The sequence below is a fragment of the Antennarius striatus genome, chromosome 13 (assembly GCF_040054535.1).
Source record: "Antennarius striatus isolate MH-2024 chromosome 13, ASM4005453v1, whole genome shotgun sequence".
Classification (NCBI taxonomy): Eukaryota; Metazoa; Chordata; class Actinopteri; order Lophiiformes; family Antennariidae; genus Antennarius; species Antennarius striatus.
The window spans coordinates 11,736,730-11,758,857 of NC_090788.1; the positions used below are offsets into that span (position 1 = coordinate 11,736,730).

The following is a 22,128-nucleotide window of genomic DNA, read 5'->3' on the forward strand; positions in this document are numbered from 1 at the left end:
TCTAGCGGGAACCCATGGAATTTCCACGGGTTCCCGCTAGTGTTTATTTAATATATTTAAAGGGGCCCTATTATGAAAATCACACTTTTTCAGGTCTCTACATATACATAGTGGTCCTCCCTAACCCGACCAACTCCTAGAATCTGGTAAACAAACACTTCCTGCATCAATAGATATTTGGACTTTTAGGAAGTCATGGCTCTGAACGACTCGATTGCTAGAATAGGCATCCTTGACGTCAGACTTTGCACTCTGCTATTGGACAGAGTATTGGACAATATGGATTGGTGGACATGCTCAGGGGCGTGGACGATATGGACTGGTTGACACGCCCAAGGGCGTGGTCATCCCCAAGACGGAGTTCTTGTGTCGGACGAGAGGTAGCAGTCTGTTGAAATGGCGTCTGTGACAAGGAGACAAGGTAGTCGCTCAGTTGTTGATTGTACAAATCAACACCAGTGTTTATTTTTCATCCCATCCAATGAAGAACAGAAGAGACCAGCATTTCATTTTTAATGGCTATGTGCAGCTGCATCACCTGCACGTTTGTTTGTGTGTGGAACCACTTCACTCCAGCCTGTTTTAGAAATGAGGGTCAGTCCAGACAGGGCTTTGCCTGAGACTGATCCTCATTCAAGGATCACTCCCAACCATACGGGACCAAGGAACTGCACCCTGGTTACAGGTTAAGTCTCACCATATTTATCTTTTTTGCAGTTGTCTGTTAGTATGAGTGATCGAGTGCTATTTGGCTAATTAGGTGGTACTGCTTTGTTTTGTGTTTGCGTGTGTGCGCTGCAACGTGTGTGCTAAACCTACAGTATCTAGGTACAACGCACATGAGTTGGGCTCACATTTTATCTTTTTTCTTTTTGTCGGTTAGCATGAATGAAGTCATGCTATGCTAGGCTATGTAGGGAGGTCTCCTTTGTTTCGCGTTTGCGTGCTGTGTGTGTGCGTGCACTCCCACACGTGTGTGCGTGCTGGACCTACAGTATAAAACTAAAACGCACGTAAGTTGGTCTCATATTTTCTTTTCTATTATCTGTCAGCATAAATAAAGTCAACTTATGCTAGGCTACGTAGGGAGTTGTGCTTTGTTTCGTATTGTGTGTGTGCGCGCACGTGTTAGAGTCGATTGTTTGTTGGTCGTCATAGCGACAACGCACACAGGTCTGTCCTCCTTATCCAATATCAGAACATTGGTGTCCTGAAATTAGTGTCCCTCTTCCTTGTGTATCCTTTCAGCCTACAGCTTCAAGTGTCGTGGCGTGCCAAACTGATCCAGTGGACACCCATACTGTTGGTACACAGCTGTCCTTCAGGACTCTTCATTCCCACTATTGAAGTAAAGGTATGTACAACTCATATTCCATACAATGTTTTAATAAAGTTGGTTACACTAATTTTCTAAATATAGTTGTCTATAGGTCTTAGTGAATGCACATGTGTTGATAGTAGTTCAGTAAAAAAAAAGTGTTGTGTATTAGAATATTCCAGCAAGACAGTAAGTGAAGACTTTTTAGTATAACAATTTTTGAGACAGATTCATGTATGTCATATATTGTTTTGGCTCCTTATTTCGTTACGTTTGGTGTACCCCTCTACAAGATCCACTTTTCCAAAGGCTTTTGAAGGTACAGTGCGACAATGAGTCAAACCTCACAAGACCGAGCCAACATTCTGTTAGTGTTGCAATATTTTAATATTTCAAACAAACATGTTTTGAAATTCTGTTGGTAATTGTTCGCACCAAAACAGTGAAAAGTAACCATACAAATAAATAAATTAGTATCAAGTACCAGGATGTATTTTGAACAAAATTTTTCTAAACAAAGAAATGAATCAAACAATATCAATAACAGTAAAGATCTATCTTTGTGTTTTATTGAACAGGTTTTGTAGCTGACATGTTGGACCTCATATGTGACAAAGTCTTGGTGGACCCCGTGCCATACACAAATGAGATGTTGTCCATTCCTCTCCCCGAGAATCTGTCTGCCCAGTATGAGCGTCCTGGCAAGGAGGAGGTCATTGCCAGCTACATGACCAGGTTTCAACCAAGACTCGGTCTAAATCCAGCGTAATGGCCTTTATCTTCAAGAAACTCCTGGCGTATGTGAGGGACCACACATGCTGGGATGACAACCCGGATTCTGCGTCCTAAGTAGTCCCAGCACCAGCCAACAAAGGTGCGATAGGCCAGATGTCTGCACCATCTACAGAAAAAGGACACAAATCTATTTATTTCACAATGTTTTCAATCCCGAGTATTACAACTGTTGTTGATTTCCTGATAGGATGGCCCTGTGTTCTCATTATTATTATTGGATGTATTGTTTTATGTAAATAAATGCTTGTATATGTCAACATAAATGGATTGTGAATACCAAAAAATGTTCAACATGTCTATTAATAAGATAAAAATCAAGGTATCGCAAATACAATATATTAGACATTGTACCTATATATGTCATGTTACTGCATTAATGAAGGAATGCCTAATGAAGCAAAATAAGACATAACTAGTTTTTATTCCGACATTTTTCAAAGAACGACTTACCGATGTATTGGTCTCAGACGTGAAGGGCCATACTCGGCCCTCAGTACGTGACTGGCCGTTTGTAGGGTGTACACGTTTAGGCACACAGGCTGGAACCCAGGATGTTGAGTCATGCACGGAACTTCATCAACCTCCTGCAGACGGCTCCTAACCTACAGTGCAAAACATGGTAACGGTCATTTGAATTTACAGTTGTAAAAGTAGCCAAATACCATAGAGATGTAACTTTGTGGTTTAGCTGTGAGCTTGCTACTTGTATCTCCAAACAGCAGTAGTTTTCTGCTTCTGTTGGCATACATTCAGTGTCCACCTGTACAACAGGTGAAGACACCACAAAATAGAGTATATAAAGGCATCACTGCAATATGGTTACATCATTTCACCATTAACCTGGTGTGATGGTAGCAGGTGTTAGCTTCGTGTGTCTTGTCACAGAGGACTGCCTCAAATATTTAGCAGCTTAGTAATGGGTTAAATCAATGTGATAGAAAAATAAAGTAACTTAGCCGTGAGCAGAAGCTAGCATTAGCCACATGGTAATAACTATCAGAACCACCATCAGACTTTACTGTCACTTATAGAAATACAGCAACATTTTGACAGTAAATACATCTGTTCATTTACAAAATACATAATAAGACATGACATTATTACTGTGTGATAAGAGGCGGGAGTAGAAACAAAAGTAGCTACCGGACGATGCTAACGTCCTGTGATGACGTAGGTTACACAACAAAACACAACGCAGAACCAACTAAGTAACGTTCACACGTACTAACCATTCAGAAACGTCCTGCTGCAGCCGCACAGTCGGTGTTTCTTTAGGAGCTTCTGGGTCCGACTCAGGGTCATAAATGTACAGCGACACGATGGGTCCTCCAAACGCCATAATGATAACAAATGTAATGCCGGTCAGTGTCCCGTTAGCCTAACGCTCTACTTCAGAGGGGCGTGGCCCAGGTGAAGGAGGCGTTGACCAGCGGAGCTCATTAACATACTGCAGCCGGAGGCCTGAAACGAAGCGTTTTGTGAGTAGCTCAGATGAGCGATTTTGAAAACCTGATATTTAGGACCACAGATCACTTTAGGTCAAAATATTTGGAATACAGTCTAGTTGGACATCTGGCAGCTGAATGACATTAAGTTAAAAATACATAATATGGGACCTTTAATGTTATTTATATTTCAATATGCTAATTTAGGATATGTTTCTCATTTAAGTTTCTAATTTAGTCGGCTGATGTTCTCTCTTCTGTTCCACCTGTTTCATTTCATATCTACTCTCTATTTCAGTTTGAAAGACTCAAGGAGCCATCAAGAATACCACAGTAATACACCATATTTGAGTGAGGAGGGACTTTAATACAGAGAGCAGTACCTTATAAGTATATGGAGTGTAGTGCATGGACTGGGGCCGGGGTCGGGGCGGGTATGCAGGCAGATGTTTGGCAGTGAGGGTTTTTGTTGGGGGGATGGAGTTCCTGCGAGATGCAAGTCTGATGGAACTCCTGACCTGGCTGCTGCGTGGACTGTTCTGTCGTGTCTCTCTGCAGCTGGTCACAGTGGAGAACATTGCTGAGGTCTTCAGGGTGTTGACCGTTTTTCAGACCTGGCTTCTGTTGGTGTAAGTATATTAAAAAATATCAGTTTTCAAGAACTACTGGGATTTTCTTCAACAAGTGCTAGGAAGTAATGCTGATCTTTTAGATGGTGGTGATGTCATACTACATTACTACAAGACTGAGGAATTTTATACAGGACATGTTCTGTTGCAAATTAGCAATGTGCATGTTTTGAGTTCTTCTTGAGCCTCCCAAGGATACATTTCTGCTGTGCCAGCAAATACTGCTTTCAGTGTGGCATGAGGCTTCATCAGTCAGACGTGGGCTGATCAGTATCCGTCATGCGACACTTATTACACATGAAGGGATTACCACTAAGCCTCAAAATTAATCGGAGACAGACCAAAGAGCACGATGGATTTGAAAAGATTATAGACTGCATTTGTCAAAGGTTTAGTAAAGATTTTTTGAGATAAACTGTGGAAACTCACTTCTTTCTTGTAAAAATGTTGAAGAGATAATCAATTATCTGATAAGACACAAAAGATTAAACATTTGTAGTTATAACAAGGCAAAAACATTTTCAACATTAAAGTTTTCATCCTGGGTCTTCCCTGAATTCCTGTCTATTGTAGCTGATTCAGGGACTAACCGTTTGTATGCCGTTCATTTCTAGACATGCATGTGGGGAAAAGATCTGCACATAATAAAAAAAGTTAACATGTCATTTGCTAAAGATTTTTTCTGTACTCATTGTGAGATTTCTCAGCAGGCATAGTTCTTACAACTCATTTTAAATTTAAGGTAGAAATGTATACGGACAAGCCAATCAAGTTTTATAAAACCCCATAAAAATTAAACAAGAAAAAAAAAAACAGAAAACAGGGCAACTTTTGTGTATTCAGATTATTTCTTTTTCATTGCACAGTGACTAAAATACTCTACTGCTTATGGTTAAAATGAAGTTAGCACAAGTCCTTTGTGTAGATAGAGATTTTAATAAAAATTGATGAACACATCCTGATGAAAGGATTTACTACATTTCCTCACCTTGAATGACTGTGGGACTGGTGAGAAGGCAAAACAAATATATTTACAGACATAACTTTTTAACCAAACTCTTATTTGAAAAAAATATCTGCAGATTAAACTAGAAAGAATAATCCCCAACTGTAACACTTTCTGAATTTCAGATCAGAATATGATGGTTACATTATACCGAGGTACACTGGCGTTGTGCCCGGAGTGCCCCCCCCCCTCACGCCCTGAGACTGCCGGGATAGGCACCGGCTCCCCCGCGACCTGCGTTAGCGGATTAAGCGGGTTAGAAAATGACTGACTATCATTATAACATGACACATTTCAAAGATGGAATAAAATTAGATATTCAGATGAATCCTGACCAGTATTATAATTTAAACACAGCTTGTGCTTCATTAGTTCCAATAAATCTTTCTGATTTTATATCACACTTTTAGTGAAAACATTATTGGAATTGGATATGCTGTAATTATGACATACCTGTGAAGCATAGCCCTGGTGAACACAGTTGCAGTCTGATTGGAGATGGTCCAGATGAAGAAAACGTGGAGTCAGAAGAAGCTCTGATTGTCCAGCTGCTTATCTCCTCCCTCTGCCTCAACTCAAAGCAGAGCTGGTGGCTGTTTATGTCCATAGAACAACTCTGTGTCATTACATCACTGAGAATATTATTGAATATATATATATATATATATATATATATATATATATATATATATATATATATATATATATATATATATATATATATATATATATATATATAGTATGTGTACATACACACACACACACACACACACACACACACACATACACACACACAACCCTAAATACAATAGGATTGTTTGTGTTTAATTAGCTGGCACAAGGAAACATCCACTGAGGTTCTGTCAGCATCAACTGACAAATTTCTTTATTTATGATTGAAATAACCAAAGTACATTATACAGTAAAAGAATCAAAATGACTATTGTACATGACATCTAACTCAAGTCCCTGTGATGTTTTAAGATGCAGAATGTTTTAGAAAGGTACCAACACACACTAAGATCAGTGACCAACAACATATTCATGAATAAATAACCATTTACAAAAGGTTCTGAAAAGTATTATATTTTCAATTATATCAATAAGCAATAAATACATTATAGAAGAGCTCAATTTCGGAGTGTGGATTAGTAAAGACATATACAGTAGGTGTAAGGTAGCTTTGTTAGAGTCAAATGGGTATTTAGAGATGTTTAAGTCCAGGCATACTCCCTCCTGAAGTAACATTAGTCCAGACAGGATGAGGAAGGAGGAACAGATGACGTTTAATGAACATGTGCAGCAGCCTTAACCCTTGATACGACATAATACCTCAACAGATGGCAAACCACTAATTACATGTCAGTTGGCTTTGTAGAAATAAACCACAAAGCTATACAACTGATGCTATAGGATGCTGATTTAAAGAGGACATAATCTATATAGAATGCAGTATTTTCTGCACTAAGGTGCACCAGATTACACGGCAGCGTAGAGCTGCCACACCAAGAAAATAAAAACCGGGACGTGTCACGTTATTTCGTGATACGTATCACGTTATTTTGTGATAGTATCACGTTATTTTGTGATACGTATCACGTTATTTTGTGATAGTATCTCGTTATTTCGCGATACGTATCACGTTATTTTGTGATAGTATCACGTTATTTTGTGATAGTATCACGTTATTTTGTGATAGTATCTCGTTATTTTGTGATAGTATCACGTTATTTTGTGATAGTATCACGTTATCTTGTGATAGTATCACGTTATTTTGTGATAGTATCTCGTTATTTCGTGATACGTATCACGTTATTTTGTGATAGTATCACGTTATTTCGTGATAGTATCTCGTTATTTCGTGATACGTATCACGTTATTTTGTGATACGTATCTCGAAATAACGTGATACGACTTTTTAAAGTGGTTTCATTTACTGTCTGCTGGCCATCAGTAAATCATGGCTCCTTTACATGATGCCATTGAATTATATTTCATGCTTGGCTTGAGACATGGTGAGATTTTACAGTTATTGGGCTCTGTGGATGACATTTATACAAGCATGCGTACCCTAAGACGACATTTGAAAAAGATGGTGCTATACCAGAGGAAAAACGAGTCGGACCCTCTTGAGGTAGCGTCGTTCCTCATTGATGAGCTGGAGGGACACGGCCGGCTGCATGGATACAAGCTCCATCATCTCAACATAACATTCATTCATTCATCTTCTAAACCGCTTAATCCGCAAACGCAGGTCGCGGGTCTACATAACATTTTATCACGAAATAACGTGATACTATCACGAAATAACGAGATACGTATCACGAAATAACGTGATACGTATCACGAAATAACGTGATACGTCCCGGTTTTTATTTTCTTGGTCTGGCAGCTCTACGCTTCCGTAAGATTATATGGCGCATTTAATAAAAAAAATCTGAAATAAATGTAAAAAACTATCCGTCCACTAGCTAGAGCATTCATGACTCAGTTATGAATCCTTTAAGTCGGGGCTAGTTAGCACTAGTTAGTGCTTCGCCTCACAACACGGCGGCTCCGGGTTCGAGTCGCGCTATGTGGGGAGTTTGCACGCTCCCCCCGTGTCTGCGTGGGCTCTCTCCGGCTTCCTCATCTCCAAACGCTTCAGGTTGACTGGTCTGTCTTTGTGTGTGGCTCCACAGTGCAGTGCCCAGTGTCCCCCAGCCTCACGCCCCATGCCAGCTGAGATAGGCTCCCCGTGACCCGCTACGGCGGATGAAGCGGCAGAAAACGAACGAATGAAAATGAACGGCTATTGTTATGGCAATCAAGGAAACTCGATCACTTTGCCATCTTAGAAAGAAGTCAATACTAAAAACTGGTTAATTCATTACGAGTGGATCACTCAGTTCGAACAGGGCGTTTTATTTCCTTATCTGAAGTTCGCAGCAGATATTCATATTCACTTCATTCACCTTTATGGCAGTTTCTCCGTTTTTCCACAGACTTCCAGCACAATGGCATTTTTTAGACCAATTAAGTTTAAAGTGGGTTATTTCCGGTGCAGCAGTGTTTGGGAAATACTGAGATCAGTCAGTCAAACTTTATTGATAGAATTGTTGAAAATTCCCTATGTTTTGCTACGTTACCGTAGCTGGTCACTGGAGTTCTCCGCAGGCTGCTTTGCCGTCAGACAGGTGAGAGCCGCCACTTCAGCAACGCCCCTTGACTACCGTTGTTAGGGGGCATAGGCCAGAATACCTTGTGAGGGTGCCCCTGGTGGCGTAGTGCGGCATGACTGCCGGCCAGACTGCCGGCTTTTTTTCAGTGATCTTGTTTTTAGCCAATACTAATATTAATATTAATCCATATATATGGCGCATCGGATAATCAGGCGCACAACAGGTTAATGAGAAAATTATAGGCTTTTAGGTGCGCCTTTTAATGCGGTAAATACTATACAGACTGATTATAAACAGCTTATACCCTCAACAACACCACCTCTATCAGACAGCCTCTTCACTGAGACAAATGGTTCAAAATCAAGGTATAATGGAAATGTATTAACAGATGAATGTTGTCAGGACAAAGTGTTTTAGTATCTATTTGATTTTGGTCAGAGCTACAGCTCTCCTCTCTGTGTTCTGGAACAAGGCTCGGATCAGATTCTTCATTTCCAAACTGGAGAACTCAAACGCCAGAGGACCTTTCCCATCAGCCCACCTGTGGAAAGGAATCTCAGAACAATCAGCCAATCACCACACCTCAGTGAAGTTCTTCTAATTTCTGCAGTCGTGTTTATTCATCTTAGGATGAAAGAAACGCAAGAATTGTCAGACCAATGTGCGTTCTAAAATCTACTGTTCAATAAATCACATTTTTAAATTTTGATAGTGAACAATGTCAGGATATAAGCAGAGGGCCAAATGAATTACCTGTCAACGATCTCCTGCAGGTTGGCTCGCAGCACGATGACCAGCTCCTTGAAGATGCTCCACTTCTTCATGTAGAGAGGTGCTTCCTCCTGGTACTTCTTGTTGTCTTCAGTCAGGGGAGTAAAGACCAGTGGACCTTCCTCGATGATGGTTTGGCATAGAGTGTGGAGGTGATCCCCATCCTCAGATGAAATATCCTTCAGACAGTTGAGTAAAAAACAGAATCCTTCACGGTCAGCAGTGGAATAATAACATAAACTATGAGCAAACATCAGATTATCAACAGCTTGCTTTTTGTATCATTTTTAGTGCTTGCTGCAAAAAATGTAAGCCATTCTGATTTGGATAAATTAAATATTAAGCTACTGAATCATTTAACCCCGATTTGTTTTCCTTTGCCTGTTCTTTAGCATGTCAGCCTATTTTCTGCATCCTCCTCTCTGACACCATTTGCCCTCATGTCTTCCCTCACTACATCCACCCACCTGTCGTCTCTATAAAATGTAATCCACTTGCGTGCTTCTACCTCCACTCTTGTAGGTCACCAAATGTTCCTGCCTCTTCTGGAAGGTGTTCACTATAACCATGTCCATCCTTTTAGCAAAGTCTACCAGCATCTGCCCCTCCAAGTTCCTTTCCTGATGGGTTACTGCCTTTCTACCTGCTCTCCTGCACACAGTAAATATATCTTCCTTCTGATAATCAAGTCAACCAACTCCCTACCTTTTCCTGTCATAGTCCCTGTCCCTTGTCAAAGTCACAATTTTCAGATCTTGGGGCTTTCCATTTGTTTCCTCTTTCTGTTTCCTTTTTCCCTCTTATTAGCAATCTTAATTTATTTGTTTGCGCCAGCCACTGACTCTCATTAACATTCATCTTCTGAACAGCTTTATCCACCATAGCGGGTTATGGGAAACTGAAGCCTCTCCCAGCTGTCTTAGGGCTTGAGGCGGGGCAAATCCCGGGCACAACGCCAGTACACCGCGGAGCCACACAAAGACAGACAACCATGCATGCTCACACTCACACACTACGGGAAATTTGGGACCAGTCAATTAACCTGAAACGCATGTTTTTTTGGAGGTGGGAGCCGGAGAACCCGGAGAGAACCCACGCAGACAGGAGGAGAACATGCATCAATAACATTCACTTTTTAAAAATGTTTAAATTTATAGTACCTCATAAATCCTGAGTTCTCATTAAATGTTCAGAACATGTTTTTATACTCTAATAAAAACAGTCACATTTATATCTTTAATCTAAATACATGTTAATGTAGGTCAGAATTTATAAACTAAACACAGACAAACCTCGAGTGCCATAATTTTGGCAATGATTTCTGTGATGGCAGTGTTAAGGAGGTTTCCCATCGCTTTACAATAGATGCTGACTGGTAGGACGTCCTGCCACACCGTGCCCAGCTGCTTTAACTGATGGATGACCTGTAATCAAGTCAACAGCGTCACCAGAGAGACGAAAAAGAACTGAATGATTGAAGGCAATGCAGCCAACTAAATGACCACATGACAAATAAAAAGCATTTTCTCTCACCTGTCTCACAGCTTTGCTGGCTGCAATGTAGTGGTCTTCATCATCCAGGTTGCCAAAGTTGTGAGCAGTGGAAAGTCTCTCCAACAGCTCAGCTCTCTGGATGTTCATTTGTGCCAGAAAGCACCGGGCACCTAGAGGAGAATCACAAAAGGATGTTCTGCATATTTCAGAGACAAACTGCAGATTACTGTAATTTCGACATAGAAGTGGACATTACGGGCACAAGATACATAAAATAGTCGACCAAACAAAAGGAAATACCAATGAAATGAATCCTTGAGTTATAGATTTTCAATTAGACATTTCATGGAAATCTATGTAGGAATTAAAGGGAGAGTAAAGTTAATTTTAAGTGACATATATGTTATTCATCATTGTGAAAAATAGGGCACGGTGGCGCAGTGGGTAGCGCTGTCGCCTCACAACACAGGGGTTCCGGGTTAGACTCCCGCTCTGTACGGAGTTCGCATGCTCTCCCCGTGTCTGCGTGGGTTCCCTCCGGCTTTCAGGTTGATTGGCCGGTCCCAAATTGCCCATAGGAGTGTGTGTGTGTGTGTGTGTGTGCATGATTGTCTGTCGGTGTGTGGCTCCGCAGTGCACTGGTGTCGTGCCTGGAGTGTCCCCCACCTCACGCCCTATGCCAGCTGGGATAGGCTCCAGCTCCCCGTTACAGCGGAGACAGCGGCAGAAAATGAATGAAAATAGAAGAAAAAATAAATTTTCTATGTGTAGCATCAACCGTTTGGTCAGAAAACCTTAAAGTCTGCCCTGCAGCAGCTTCCTTATTCAGTGGTCACGTGGGCATCATATGTCACTGGCGCCCAACATAGCTTTGGCAGCCATAAGAAACATTGCAATCCATGACGCGATTAACTCCACAAATATCGTGGTTACCTGCGCAGTGAACGGTTGTGTCAACAGAACATCAAGAAAACACAAAGAGAAGGGCCTATCATTCCTTAGCATATTAATTCCACACAGTAACGAATGGTGGGTAGCTCAATGCTAACATAATATGGAAAATCCCATTGACAGGCTAGCGCGTTAGCATTGGTAGCCGTCAGAGATTTTCTCAGTAAAATGACCTGTCTGTGGATATTTACTTTTCATGAGTGCCATAATCGCATGATAATCTGGTCATAAAAACATTTATACAATGCCTTCAGTAGCTCCAGACATTAATCATCCACTAAACCTTGGGAATTCAGAATAGTATGGGTTGTCTGAAAATGATCTTACCGTCAAATCTCTTTGGAAATCCTCCGAGGTAAAGTGCTCATGGCAGTTCCTCAATCCTTGGTCATTTTGACCCAGTTTATCAGTGCTCTTCATCTCCTTCCTAGCTTCCGAGAAGGTTTTCTAAAGAACGATAGGTCCTTGTCTGTGTTTTCTTGATGTTCTGTTGACACAACCGTTCACCAAGATATCTTTGGAGTTAATCGCGACGTGGATTGCATTGTTTCTTATGGGTGCCAAGTTATGTTGGGCGCCAGTGACGTATGATGCCCATGTGACCACTGAATGCAGAGGCTGCTGCAGTGCAGACTTTAAGCTTTTCTGACAAAAGAGATGATGCTACACATATAAAATTTATTTTTTCTTCTATTTTTCATAATGATGAATAACATATGTCACTTAAGATTAACTTTACTGTCCCTTTATTTGTTAGTTTACCAAGTTTCCTGAATCCGGGAACCATGTCAATAAATGTTGCAATGCCTTCATTCTGGGGTTGTGGTAGGTGTGCTTTGAAATGGTGGCCCAGGGTTAGTAGGTGGTGGGCCAGGTACATGCAATTGTTGTGCTGGATGGCAGCCAGGTGAGGGAATTTCAGCAGGTTCTCCCTGATTGGAGTAAGAGGAATAATAAAACCGTCATTTACACATTGCCTGGAAGGCAATGCTGTTTGACCTGCTGTTTTCTGGTGAAAACATCCATACTTGTGGTATGTTGGGACAACATCATAGAACAACTGGAAGATGTTTCTCACAGTGAAGAAGAGTTGCAATGCACTGTGAAGAAGAACACACAAAGAAAATCCTAGTTAGATGCTGAATAGTGTAAAATACCAGACAAGCATCACCACATGATCTCCAGACAACATACCAATATGTGGAACTTCCAACGGCTTCAGACAGGGTGCTGAGAGCAAGATCCATCAGCTGCTGCACCGACTCACTGATGCGACACGCTGGCAAACACAAACTCCATGCCGACAGCTGCTTTGTGTTCTCCATCATGACTTCCTCCTTTGTATTTTCGTGCTTCACCTTCCCCTCTGAAGCTGGAGAGTCAAGCTTTGGAAGATGCAACTTGTAGTCTGGTGTGATCTAAAGGAGGAATGAATAGAAGGAACTCTTTAAACCAGACAAAAACATCTGCTACAATCAGATAGGTTAGATCAGTGGTCCCCAACATCCGGGCTACGGACAAATACTGGTCCACGGGTCAATTGATACGGAGCCGCACAGAAAGAAAATATAATTTGCATTATTTCTGAACAATGTCTTTGTTTGGGAAAATAGCCTGATTCTTTTCTTCACATCTATGAGTCTCTCTTGATGCAGATCAAGATGCTTGCCTCAGTCACATGGCTATATTCTTGAAGGGGCCGGTCCGGCCAGTAAAAAAAAAAATCTTTAGAAAGTTACTTTGTGCAGGATAAAACAGCCAGTGAGGAGACAGAAGAAGAACCTACGACTTTAAAGAGAAAGCTACACAATACCAGTTGTTATGCTTGTATTATTTATCCGGCAACTTAAAGGCTGGTCTGTCTGACGTTAAACCAATATGTAACGCCAAAAAGGTTGGGGATCACTGGATTAGATCACACAATTATTTAGCATAACAGCATAAAAACACAGAAAGACTTGAGTTAATGCTGCAATAACAAACACATACATTGTGTTTGAACAAGTGAGGACTCTACTGTACTTGAATTACGTACAGCACCGCTATGGAAGACTTGTTCATGATAAAGACACTAAGCCCCAGCACACACATACTTTCACTGTGTTGTGCATCTTTGAAGTCATAAGTTTGCGAGCAGCTACAATGACGTCCTTGCATTTTTTGGTGATAAAGTGACAGTTGACATCTCTGGCGTATTTGAGCAGATCCGTGGAATCACTCTGTAGAAACTCCATTTCCTTCAGTGACTTCTCAAACTCCTCCGTTTCCTTGATGACCTTAACCACAAATTAAATAACATTTTAAACCTCAGTGAAACACATCAGACCCATTATTTTGTTTTAAAGAGTTCTTCTGTACGTGAGAATCACTTACAGAAGAAAACAAGTTATGTCCTGTATATTTAATTTTACTTTCTACCATACAAACTACGTCATACAGTGTTGTATTTCTCCAGCTGGCTGCTGTTGGTGGGGATGGAGTACAGCAGACATTCGTGGATGATGCACTGGGAAAGGTCCTCCCAAATCAACTCCCCTAAGATGGTAGACATTTTTTTACCACTGATGGGTACATCTGAAAAACACAGTACACGTGACATGTACAGTAGTAAGGGTTATGTAATCTTCCAAGGACAAGGGCAAAAAAAATGTCAACAATTTTTTGGAGGTAAGCAAAGACAAATCTCATTGGTCTAAGAACAACAACTCAAGTTTGACATACTGCCTCATGATGTCATGACCTCCTGTGTAAGCAGAGTGATACTGAGCAGTCCTCACAACATCATACAGTACACCCTGTCTGTACTGTCCCCACCATACTGTACCTAGGAGGTGTGTTTGCAACGTTTTGAGCACCAGCAGCAGTTTGATGTAGACCTGAGACGGAGTGCATCGGTCTTCTTGACTTTCTTCCAAACAGTGTAAGGCCAGGATGATTCCCTCATCCTGCTGCTCTGTTACTGTCACGGACAGCGATGGATACATAACGAGTGGCCTCAGTATGAATTTCAACAGCACCTGACCTGGGTAACAATGACAGACCAATGTTGAGAAACGTATGATGGGAGAAACATTGTGCTTTAAACCTAAATTGTTTAAATTAGCTGATAAGTATAAATTCAATCATCATTCAACAAGGTACAAGTAACTTACAGGTCCTTCTCATAAAATGAGAATATTGTGATAAAGTTCATTATTTTCCATAATTTAATCATCTTTTCCTTTCGGCTTTTCCATTCAGGGGCGCCACAGCAAATCAATTGCCTCCATCTAACCCTGTCTTCTGCATCCTCTTCTCTCACACCAACTACCTTCATGTCCTCTTTCACTTCATCCATAAACCTCCTCTTTGGTCTTCCCCTAGGCCTCCTGACTGGCAGTTCAAAACTCAGCATCCTTCTACCAATATATTCACTATCTCTCCTTTGGACATGTCCAAACCATCTCAGTGTGGCCTCTCTGACTTTATCTCCAAAACCTCTAAAATGTGCTGTCCCTCTGATGTACTCATTCCTGATCCTATCCAACCTGGTCACTCCCAAAAAGAACTTCAGCATCTTCATCTCTGCTACCTCCAGCTCTTTCTCCTGTCTTTTCCTCAGTGACACTGTCTCTAGACCAAACAACATCGCTGGTCTCACCACAGTTTTGTACACCTGTCCTTTCATTTTAGCTGAAACTCTTCTATCACACCTGACATTTTTCTCCACCCGTTCCATCCTGCCTGTACACGCTTCTTCACCTCTTTTCCAGACTCTCCATTGCTCTGGACTGTTGACCATGAGTACTTAAAATCCTCCACCTTCTTGATCTCTTCTCCCTGTAACCTCACTCTTCCACTTGGGTCCCTCTTATTTACACACATGTTCTCTGTCTTACTGCAGCTAACCTTCATTCCTCTCCTTTCCAGGACAAACCTCCACCTCTCTAGCTTCTCCTCCACCTGTTCCCTGCTCTCACTGCAGATTACAATGTCATCTGCAAACATCATAGTCCATGGAGATTCCTGTCTAACCTCCTCTGTCAGCCTGTCCATCACCATAGCGAACAAGAAGAGGCTCAGAGCTGATCCCTGATGCAGTCCCACCTCCACCTTGAACTCCTCTGTCACACCTACAGCACACCTCACCACTGTCTTATAGTCCTCATACATGTCCTGCACTGCTCTAACGTACTTCTCTGCCACTCCAGACTTCCTCGTACAATACCACAGTTCCTCTCTGGGCACCCTGTCATAAGCTTTCTCCAAAAACACAATGCAGCTCCCTCTGGCCTTCTCTGTACTTCTCTATCAACATCCTCAAAGCAAATACTGCATCTGCAGTACTCTTTTTGGCATGAAATCATACTGCTGCTCACAAATGCTCACTTCTGCCCTTAGTCTAGCTTCCAATACTCTTTCCCATAACTTCATTGTATGGCTCAACAGCTTTATTCCTCTGTAGTTGCCACAACTCTGCACATCTCTCTTGTTCTTAAAAATGGGCACCAGCACACTTCTCCTCCATTCCTCAGGCATCTTCTCACCATTTAAGATCCTGTTGAACAACCCAGTCAGAAACTCTACTGCCACCTCTCCTAGACACTTCCATACCTCCACAGGTATATCATCAGGACAGACTGCCTTTCCACTCTTCGTCCTCTTCAATGCCCTCCTCACTTCATCCTGACTAATCTTTGCTACTTTCAGGTGACAAGGTAACAGATATGGGTCAACTTCTAACCCTAACCCCTTCTAACCCGAACCCCTTTTATTTTATTTTTTTTATTATATCATTTTCCATAATGTAATGATAAAAATTAAACTTTCATATATTTTTGATTCATTGCACACCAACTGAAATATTTCAGATCTTTTTATTGTTTTAACACTGATGATTTTGGCATACAGCTCATGAAAACCCAAAATTCCTATCTCAAAAAATTAGCATGTCATTAAAAGGTACTCTCAATGAGCTATTAACCTAATCATTTGAATCAACGAATTAACTCTGAACACCTGCAAAAGATTCCTGAGGCTTTTAAAAACTCCCAGCCTAGTTCATTACTCAAAACCACAATCATGGATAAGACTGCCGACCTGACTGCTCTCCAGAAGGCCATCACTGACATCCTCAAGCCAGAGAAAGACGCAGAAAGAAATTTCTGAGTGAATAGTCTGTTCCCAGAGTGCTGTATCAAGGCATCTCAGTGGAAAGTCTGTGGGAAGGAAAAAGTGTGGCAGAAAACGCTGCACAACTAGAAGAGGTGACCGGACCCTGAGAAAGATTGTGGAGAAGGGCCGATTCCAGACCTTGAGGGACCTGCGGAAGCAGTGGACCGAGTCTGGAGTAGAAACATCCACAGCCACTGTGCACAGGCGTGTGCAGGAAATGGGCAACAAGTGCCACATTCCCCAGGTCAAGCCACTTTTGAACCAGAAACAGCGGCAGAAGCGCCCGACCTGGGCTACAGAAAAGCAGCACTGGACTGTTGCTCAGTGGTCCAAAGTACTTTTTTCGGATGAAAGCAAATTTTGCATGTCATTCGGAAATCAAGGTGCCAGAGTCTGGAGGAAGACTGGGGAGAAGGAAATGCCAAAATGCCTTAAGTCCAGTGTCAAGTACCCACAGTCAGTGATAGTCTGGGGTGCCATGTCAGCTGCTGTTGTTGTTCCAGTGTGTTTTATCAAGGGCAGGGTCAATGCAGCTAGCTATCAAGAGATTTTGGAGCACTTCATGCTTCCATCTGCTGAAAAGCTTTATGGAGATGAAGATTTCATTTTTCAGCATGACCTGGCACCTGCTCACAGTGCCAAAACCACCGGTAAATGGTTTACTGACAATGGTTTACTGTGCTAACCCTAACCTGAACCCAATTGAAAATCTGTGGGATATTGTGAAGAGGAAGTTGAGAGACACCAGACCCAACACTGTGGATGAGCTTAAGGCCGCTATCGAAGCATCCTGGGCCTCTAACACCTCAGCAGTGCCACACGCCGATTGCCTCCATGGCACGCCGTATTGAAGTCATTTCTGCAAAAGGATTCCCAACCAAGTATCGAGTGCGTAACTGCGCATAATTATTTGAAGGTTGACTTTTTTTGAATTAAAAACAATTTTTTGAACTACTTCAGCTGTGTGTAATGAATCTAAAATACATGAAAGTCTAATGTTTATCAGTACATTAAAATAATGAACTTTATCACAATATGCTAATTTTTTGAGAAGGACCTGTAGGTGCAAAAAAGCTACAAATGTGCTTGTGAACAACTTTCAACTGCAGCTCAGTATGTTGCTGACCATGTTCTACCAAACATGAACTGGAATTAAGTGTAATGTATGAAAACAACAGTATTCCTGGCTCTTACTGAAAAGTTTGATCTTGTACTGAAGGTCTCCCTGGATGGCGAGAGCTTGTAGGACACAGCACATCAGAGCAGAAGGTTTCTGTTCGCCGTCCTTACTGCCAGAATGAGCCAGGTTCAGCTCCACTTTCAGAAAAGATTGCACACCTGCAGGCTCTAGAGTTACACATCCATCAGTCACTGATTACAAGGCAGTTTGTGAATGAAACAACAAAACAAATTCCTGTTTATTAAAGTTACTGTAATGAATGCGGTCACTTGACAAACGGTGATAAAAAATCAGCTCTGGATCTTCATTTAATTTGGGAATGAATAAAGTTAACATCTTATCTCACCAGCTTTGACAAAGGTCTGTAGCGTTATTATCACATGACAATATATGGTAGGAATGTAAAAGTGAGTAAGGTTTGGGTACCTTTACATAAGACTTAGATAGATGTGGTATAATGAAAGTAAATGAATGATTATTTCAAACAAATCATCAGAATCCACGTCCTTCCAGAAATCAGATAGCCACAATAAGCCACCAACTGCTAGTCTATCATTACTGCGAAGACCAAAGATCTCAGATCTGATCCTTGATGTACTCCCACCTCCACTATGAAAACCTCCTTTACTTCCACAGCATACCTTACTGCTATCAGACTTTCTTTATGCATGTCCTGTGCCAGTCTGACACATTTCTCAGCCCCTCCTAACTTCCTCTAGAAAACCACACTTCCGCTTCCAGGAGCTTTTCATATGCTTCCTCCAAATCTCCGCCTGGCCTTCTATGTACTTCTACATCAGCGTTCTCAAAGCAAAAATCACATCATTACTGGCATCAAAACAGACTGATGCTCACTGATGTTCACCTGTTCTCCACAATGCTTTCCCAAAACAATCTGCCCGACTGATGACTTTACTTTAGTAGTTTTCTGGCGAAGACTTACCCTTTGTAGATGGTAATCTCCAGATAACAAGGCCTTTCCATCGATCTCCAAGGTGGTAAATTAAATTTTCTCTCTGGACTGTTAACTCAGAGTTGAGAGCACTGAGCAGTGGTAGCTGGGAGGTCTTCCATTCTTTTAGTGAATTCACACTGGCCCTTGCCTGGAATATCAATGATCAATATATTAACATGCATTTAAGACACTATGTTATTGCAATTAGCTGTATGTACACAGGATTGTGTCCTTATTTTAATTTCACAAAACTGTATAAATCATATCAACACATTTAAGCTACATTTCTCAGGTGTAAAGTTTTCACTTTTCACAGGATTGTTTGGATTTTTTTCTGGTGCCGTTTAACAGGTCACTGAAAACACATACTAATTCCAATACCAATATCCTGCTTTTGCTTTTCCAGCTTCATCTGTGCACTCCAAAACAAATTACCTCCCAAAATAACCTGGCAGGGAAAACATGACAACCACACACTATGGCTGCATCAAGATTTCAGGTGCCTGATATAATATCAGCTTTAATCTGTTGTTGCATGTCAGCCTCCACCCTGTCCCCGTTTTTTTCTTTCTGCCAGAGAAATATATAGTATATACTAAAAATAACCTTCCTTTACCGATTGTACCTATTTACCGACACAAACTGAGCCAGAGTATTCCTCAAAAGAGTCTGAAGTAGATGTATGGCTTTTAATCATTGTAGATTTGAGGCTTACTTAAGAATATAATGTTTATATGAACCTATGTGTCTGCAATACACTGACAGCAATTCGTAAGGTGAAATCCCATTTTCATTTTATGTTCTGGTTTGTTGTAGATGTAGTAGGAGTACTAGTCGTAGTCTCAAGAGATTTTCGATTGTCACACACAGGAATTTGAATAAGGTTGATTAGCATATCACACTTTATGAATTTGAGTAATTTTCACAGCCCAAGTTTAGAGAAATTCTTAGGTTGTGTAGGCATGATGTAACAAGCTCTGACCAGTTCCAGGTGTTTGGCAGCATCCACATATTTATTATCCGGTAAGGCCATGGCGAATTCTGTCATTGCGTTATGAAACTGAATGAAACAGAAGAGATAACAGCTGAAGAGATATCCCAACAGGTAAATTTTAAATACTAAAATTACCATTGTATCTCCCTGCAAATACATTTCTGAGACCAAGACTACTGTTTAATGTATGGCAAACACAAAAAAAGATATTTTTAACTTGATGTTTTCAGGTAATACAATAACTTCATGGTCTCATACAGAATCAGCAATAAAATATTAATAGCTATAATCTTCTGCAAGAAAAGTGCCATTATCCAATAAAAAATATAAAAAAACCTCCCTTTAATATTGATTATAACAGCATTACATAATGTTTCACAAATAAAAATTACATATATGTTGTACCTCTTGTAAATGTCCCAACATTTTTATGATGATAGCATTTTTTTCCAGCTGCTGCTTCAGCTTTGTATAGTCAGCCACAGCCACGTGGATATTCTGTTGAACCTGAGTTACATACACAAACCAGTACTGCTATAAATCTGTTAATCTTTCATTCTCCATAAGATTTCAAATGTTGCTTTGATTTATAAATTCAAACCTCAGTCTCAATACAGTTTTTAAGGATATCCATTTCTCTGGAAACTTCGCCAATCTGTGACATTAACTTCTCTGATCCTTGAAGACTAGGTAAGAATTCAGCATACCTTTTGTTTATCATATCACACACTTCTTCCTGTTAAAAAATTGTGAAAATAGTTATTAGAAAAAAACCCCAATGAGGTAAATACTATTTACAAATAATTATGTGCTGTTATACACATAATCACAAAGGTCTGGATACTCAATTGAAGAAAATCAACTCTTTACACCATTTTAATGAATTGATGCATGTTTTTATATTGATTGCATGCATTGTTAACGATAGAACTGAGTAAAAGGCATGCTACTGGCAATCAAACAAACAAAAATACACAAGACATTCCATGAGAGGTTGCCCATGTTATTACTGGCATCTATTTTAGAAAAATGGTTCAGCACTTGGTTGTTTATATTATAGTAGTTTATCCTACATCGGGGTTTATTTACTTATTGTGTAATACCACATACATTTAATAAGTATTATTTCAATTCTCTCTGTCAAGTGATTTTTGATGCCTCAGTGCTTAAATCACTATAACCATATCCGGTTAAATGAACGAACAGGAGGTCGAAAAGCTTTCATTGTAAGGTAAGGATTTCTTTGATTACGTTGCTGGATATAAAAGCTATTTTTTAACGTTTTTTTTCTTTAAATAAAAAGAGAAATTAAACAGAATCGTGGTGGCAGCTGTCATCATACCGAACCACATACGGCTAATGTCAGCCACTAGTTTTGATAACAAAAATGAACTTTAATACACTGAATCAAACAACTTTTGCTGGATACGCCACACTGTAGCCACGAATTATTTTATGGAGAACTGTATAAACCTCTGATCAAATAATGAGTGATCTATGTTAGCACTAACAGCTAAACATAATTCAAACTTTTTAGCGGGGCGATAGTTAGCTAGTAGCTTACCTTCGTATCTTCTACCTTGCGCGACATTTTACTTATTTTACTAGACAGATCTTCTTTCTCCAGTTTGCCAGAGCTGGCGAGCACTTCGGTCACAAATGACGCCATGCCTTAAGCTAATTCTGATTATTTTAATAACTGTAAAAACTCAGAAAAACAACACGCGAAGGACCCGCCAGGTGATCTGATTGGTTCATAATGCCATGTCAGCAAGTGGATCCGCTTCCACGGTCTTCTTCTTCTTCTCCGCCTCTTCTCTTCTTCTGTTTGGTTTAATGGCAGTTTACCCCTTCGTGTCTCGAGCATTACCGCCACCTACTGAATCTACATTGGAACTGGAGATTAGGCAGTTACAGACTAGAACCCCTTAGTGACGGATCCTCCTAAATTCTGTCCATTAACCTAGTTTCCCGCATAAAGTCCATCAGTCGCCCCAGCCTTGCATTGTTATCAACTTTTTGCAGGTTTCCTAAATTAAACGGTTCCTTATCCTTCTCCATCATTGCGTTCAAGGTCTTCCTCTCCTCTTTGTATCTCTCACATTCTATCAACACATGTTCCACTGATTCTGTTACCCCACACTGTTCACATTTCCCATTTGTGTGTTTACCAATTTTATACAATGTTTCATTCAACCTTGTATGCCCGATCCTTAACCGAGTTAATGTTGTTTCCTCCTTCCAGTTCCTTCCAATCCTTCTTCCCTCTCCCACC

General features: G+C 40.7%; 1 protein-coding gene and 2 long non-coding RNA genes across 3 annotated transcripts; 1 reads left to right on the plus strand and 2 right to left on the minus strand.

The window, feature by feature from the left end:
• The first annotated feature begins 423 nt into the window (after nt 1-423).
• LOC137606721 (uncharacterized) lies at nt 424-2,030 on the plus strand. Its single transcript, XR_011037909.1, has 3 exons — nt 424-685; nt 1,249-1,354; nt 1,897-2,030. It is a non-coding gene; the product is annotated as an uncharacterized lncRNA (long non-coding RNA).
• Nucleotides 2,031-2,081: 51 nt separating this feature from the next.
• Nucleotides 2,082-3,453, minus strand: LOC137606722 (uncharacterized). The gene is made up of 3 exons (XR_011037910.1): nt 3,343-3,453; nt 2,564-2,715; nt 2,082-2,219 (listed from the first exon to the last, which is right to left on the minus strand). It is a non-coding gene; the product is annotated as an uncharacterized lncRNA (long non-coding RNA).
• A 5,261-nt stretch (nt 3,454-8,714) lies between these two features.
• On the minus strand, nt 8,715-21,644 carry zw10 (zw10 kinetochore protein). The gene is made up of 16 exons (XM_068332043.1): nt 21,418-21,644; nt 20,455-20,589; nt 20,259-20,360; nt 19,842-19,919; nt 18,848-19,007; nt 17,919-18,071; nt 14,395-14,592; nt 14,008-14,144; nt 13,664-13,846; nt 12,765-12,988; nt 12,599-12,670; nt 12,333-12,502; nt 10,659-10,789; nt 10,418-10,549; nt 9,108-9,304; nt 8,715-8,895 (listed from the first exon to the last, which is right to left on the minus strand). The coding sequence occupies exons 1-16, from the start codon at nt 21,520-21,522 to the stop codon at nt 8,775-8,777; spliced, it is 2,298 nt and encodes a 765-aa protein (XP_068188144.1). The 5' UTR covers nt 21,523-21,644; the 3' UTR covers nt 8,715-8,774.
• Between the last annotated feature and the right edge of the window lie 484 nt (nt 21,645-22,128).

What these genes read in the sequence shown, in the direction of transcription:
- zw10 (XM_068332043.1), bottom strand. Translation starts at nt 21,522, where the DNA reads ATGGCGTCATTTGTGACCGAAGTGCTCGCCAGCTCTGGCAAACTGGAG. An exon ending in GCAAGGTAGAAGATACGAAG is followed by an intron (nt 20,590 to 21,417) that starts GTAAGCTACTAG and finishes ATTTTTTAACAG; the next exon opens with GAAGAAGTGTGTGATATGAT. An exon ending in AGCTGGAGAAATACAACACT is followed by an intron (nt 13,847 to 14,007) that starts GTATGACGTAGT and finishes TTTGTGGTTAAG; the next exon opens with GTCATCAAGGAAACGGAGGA.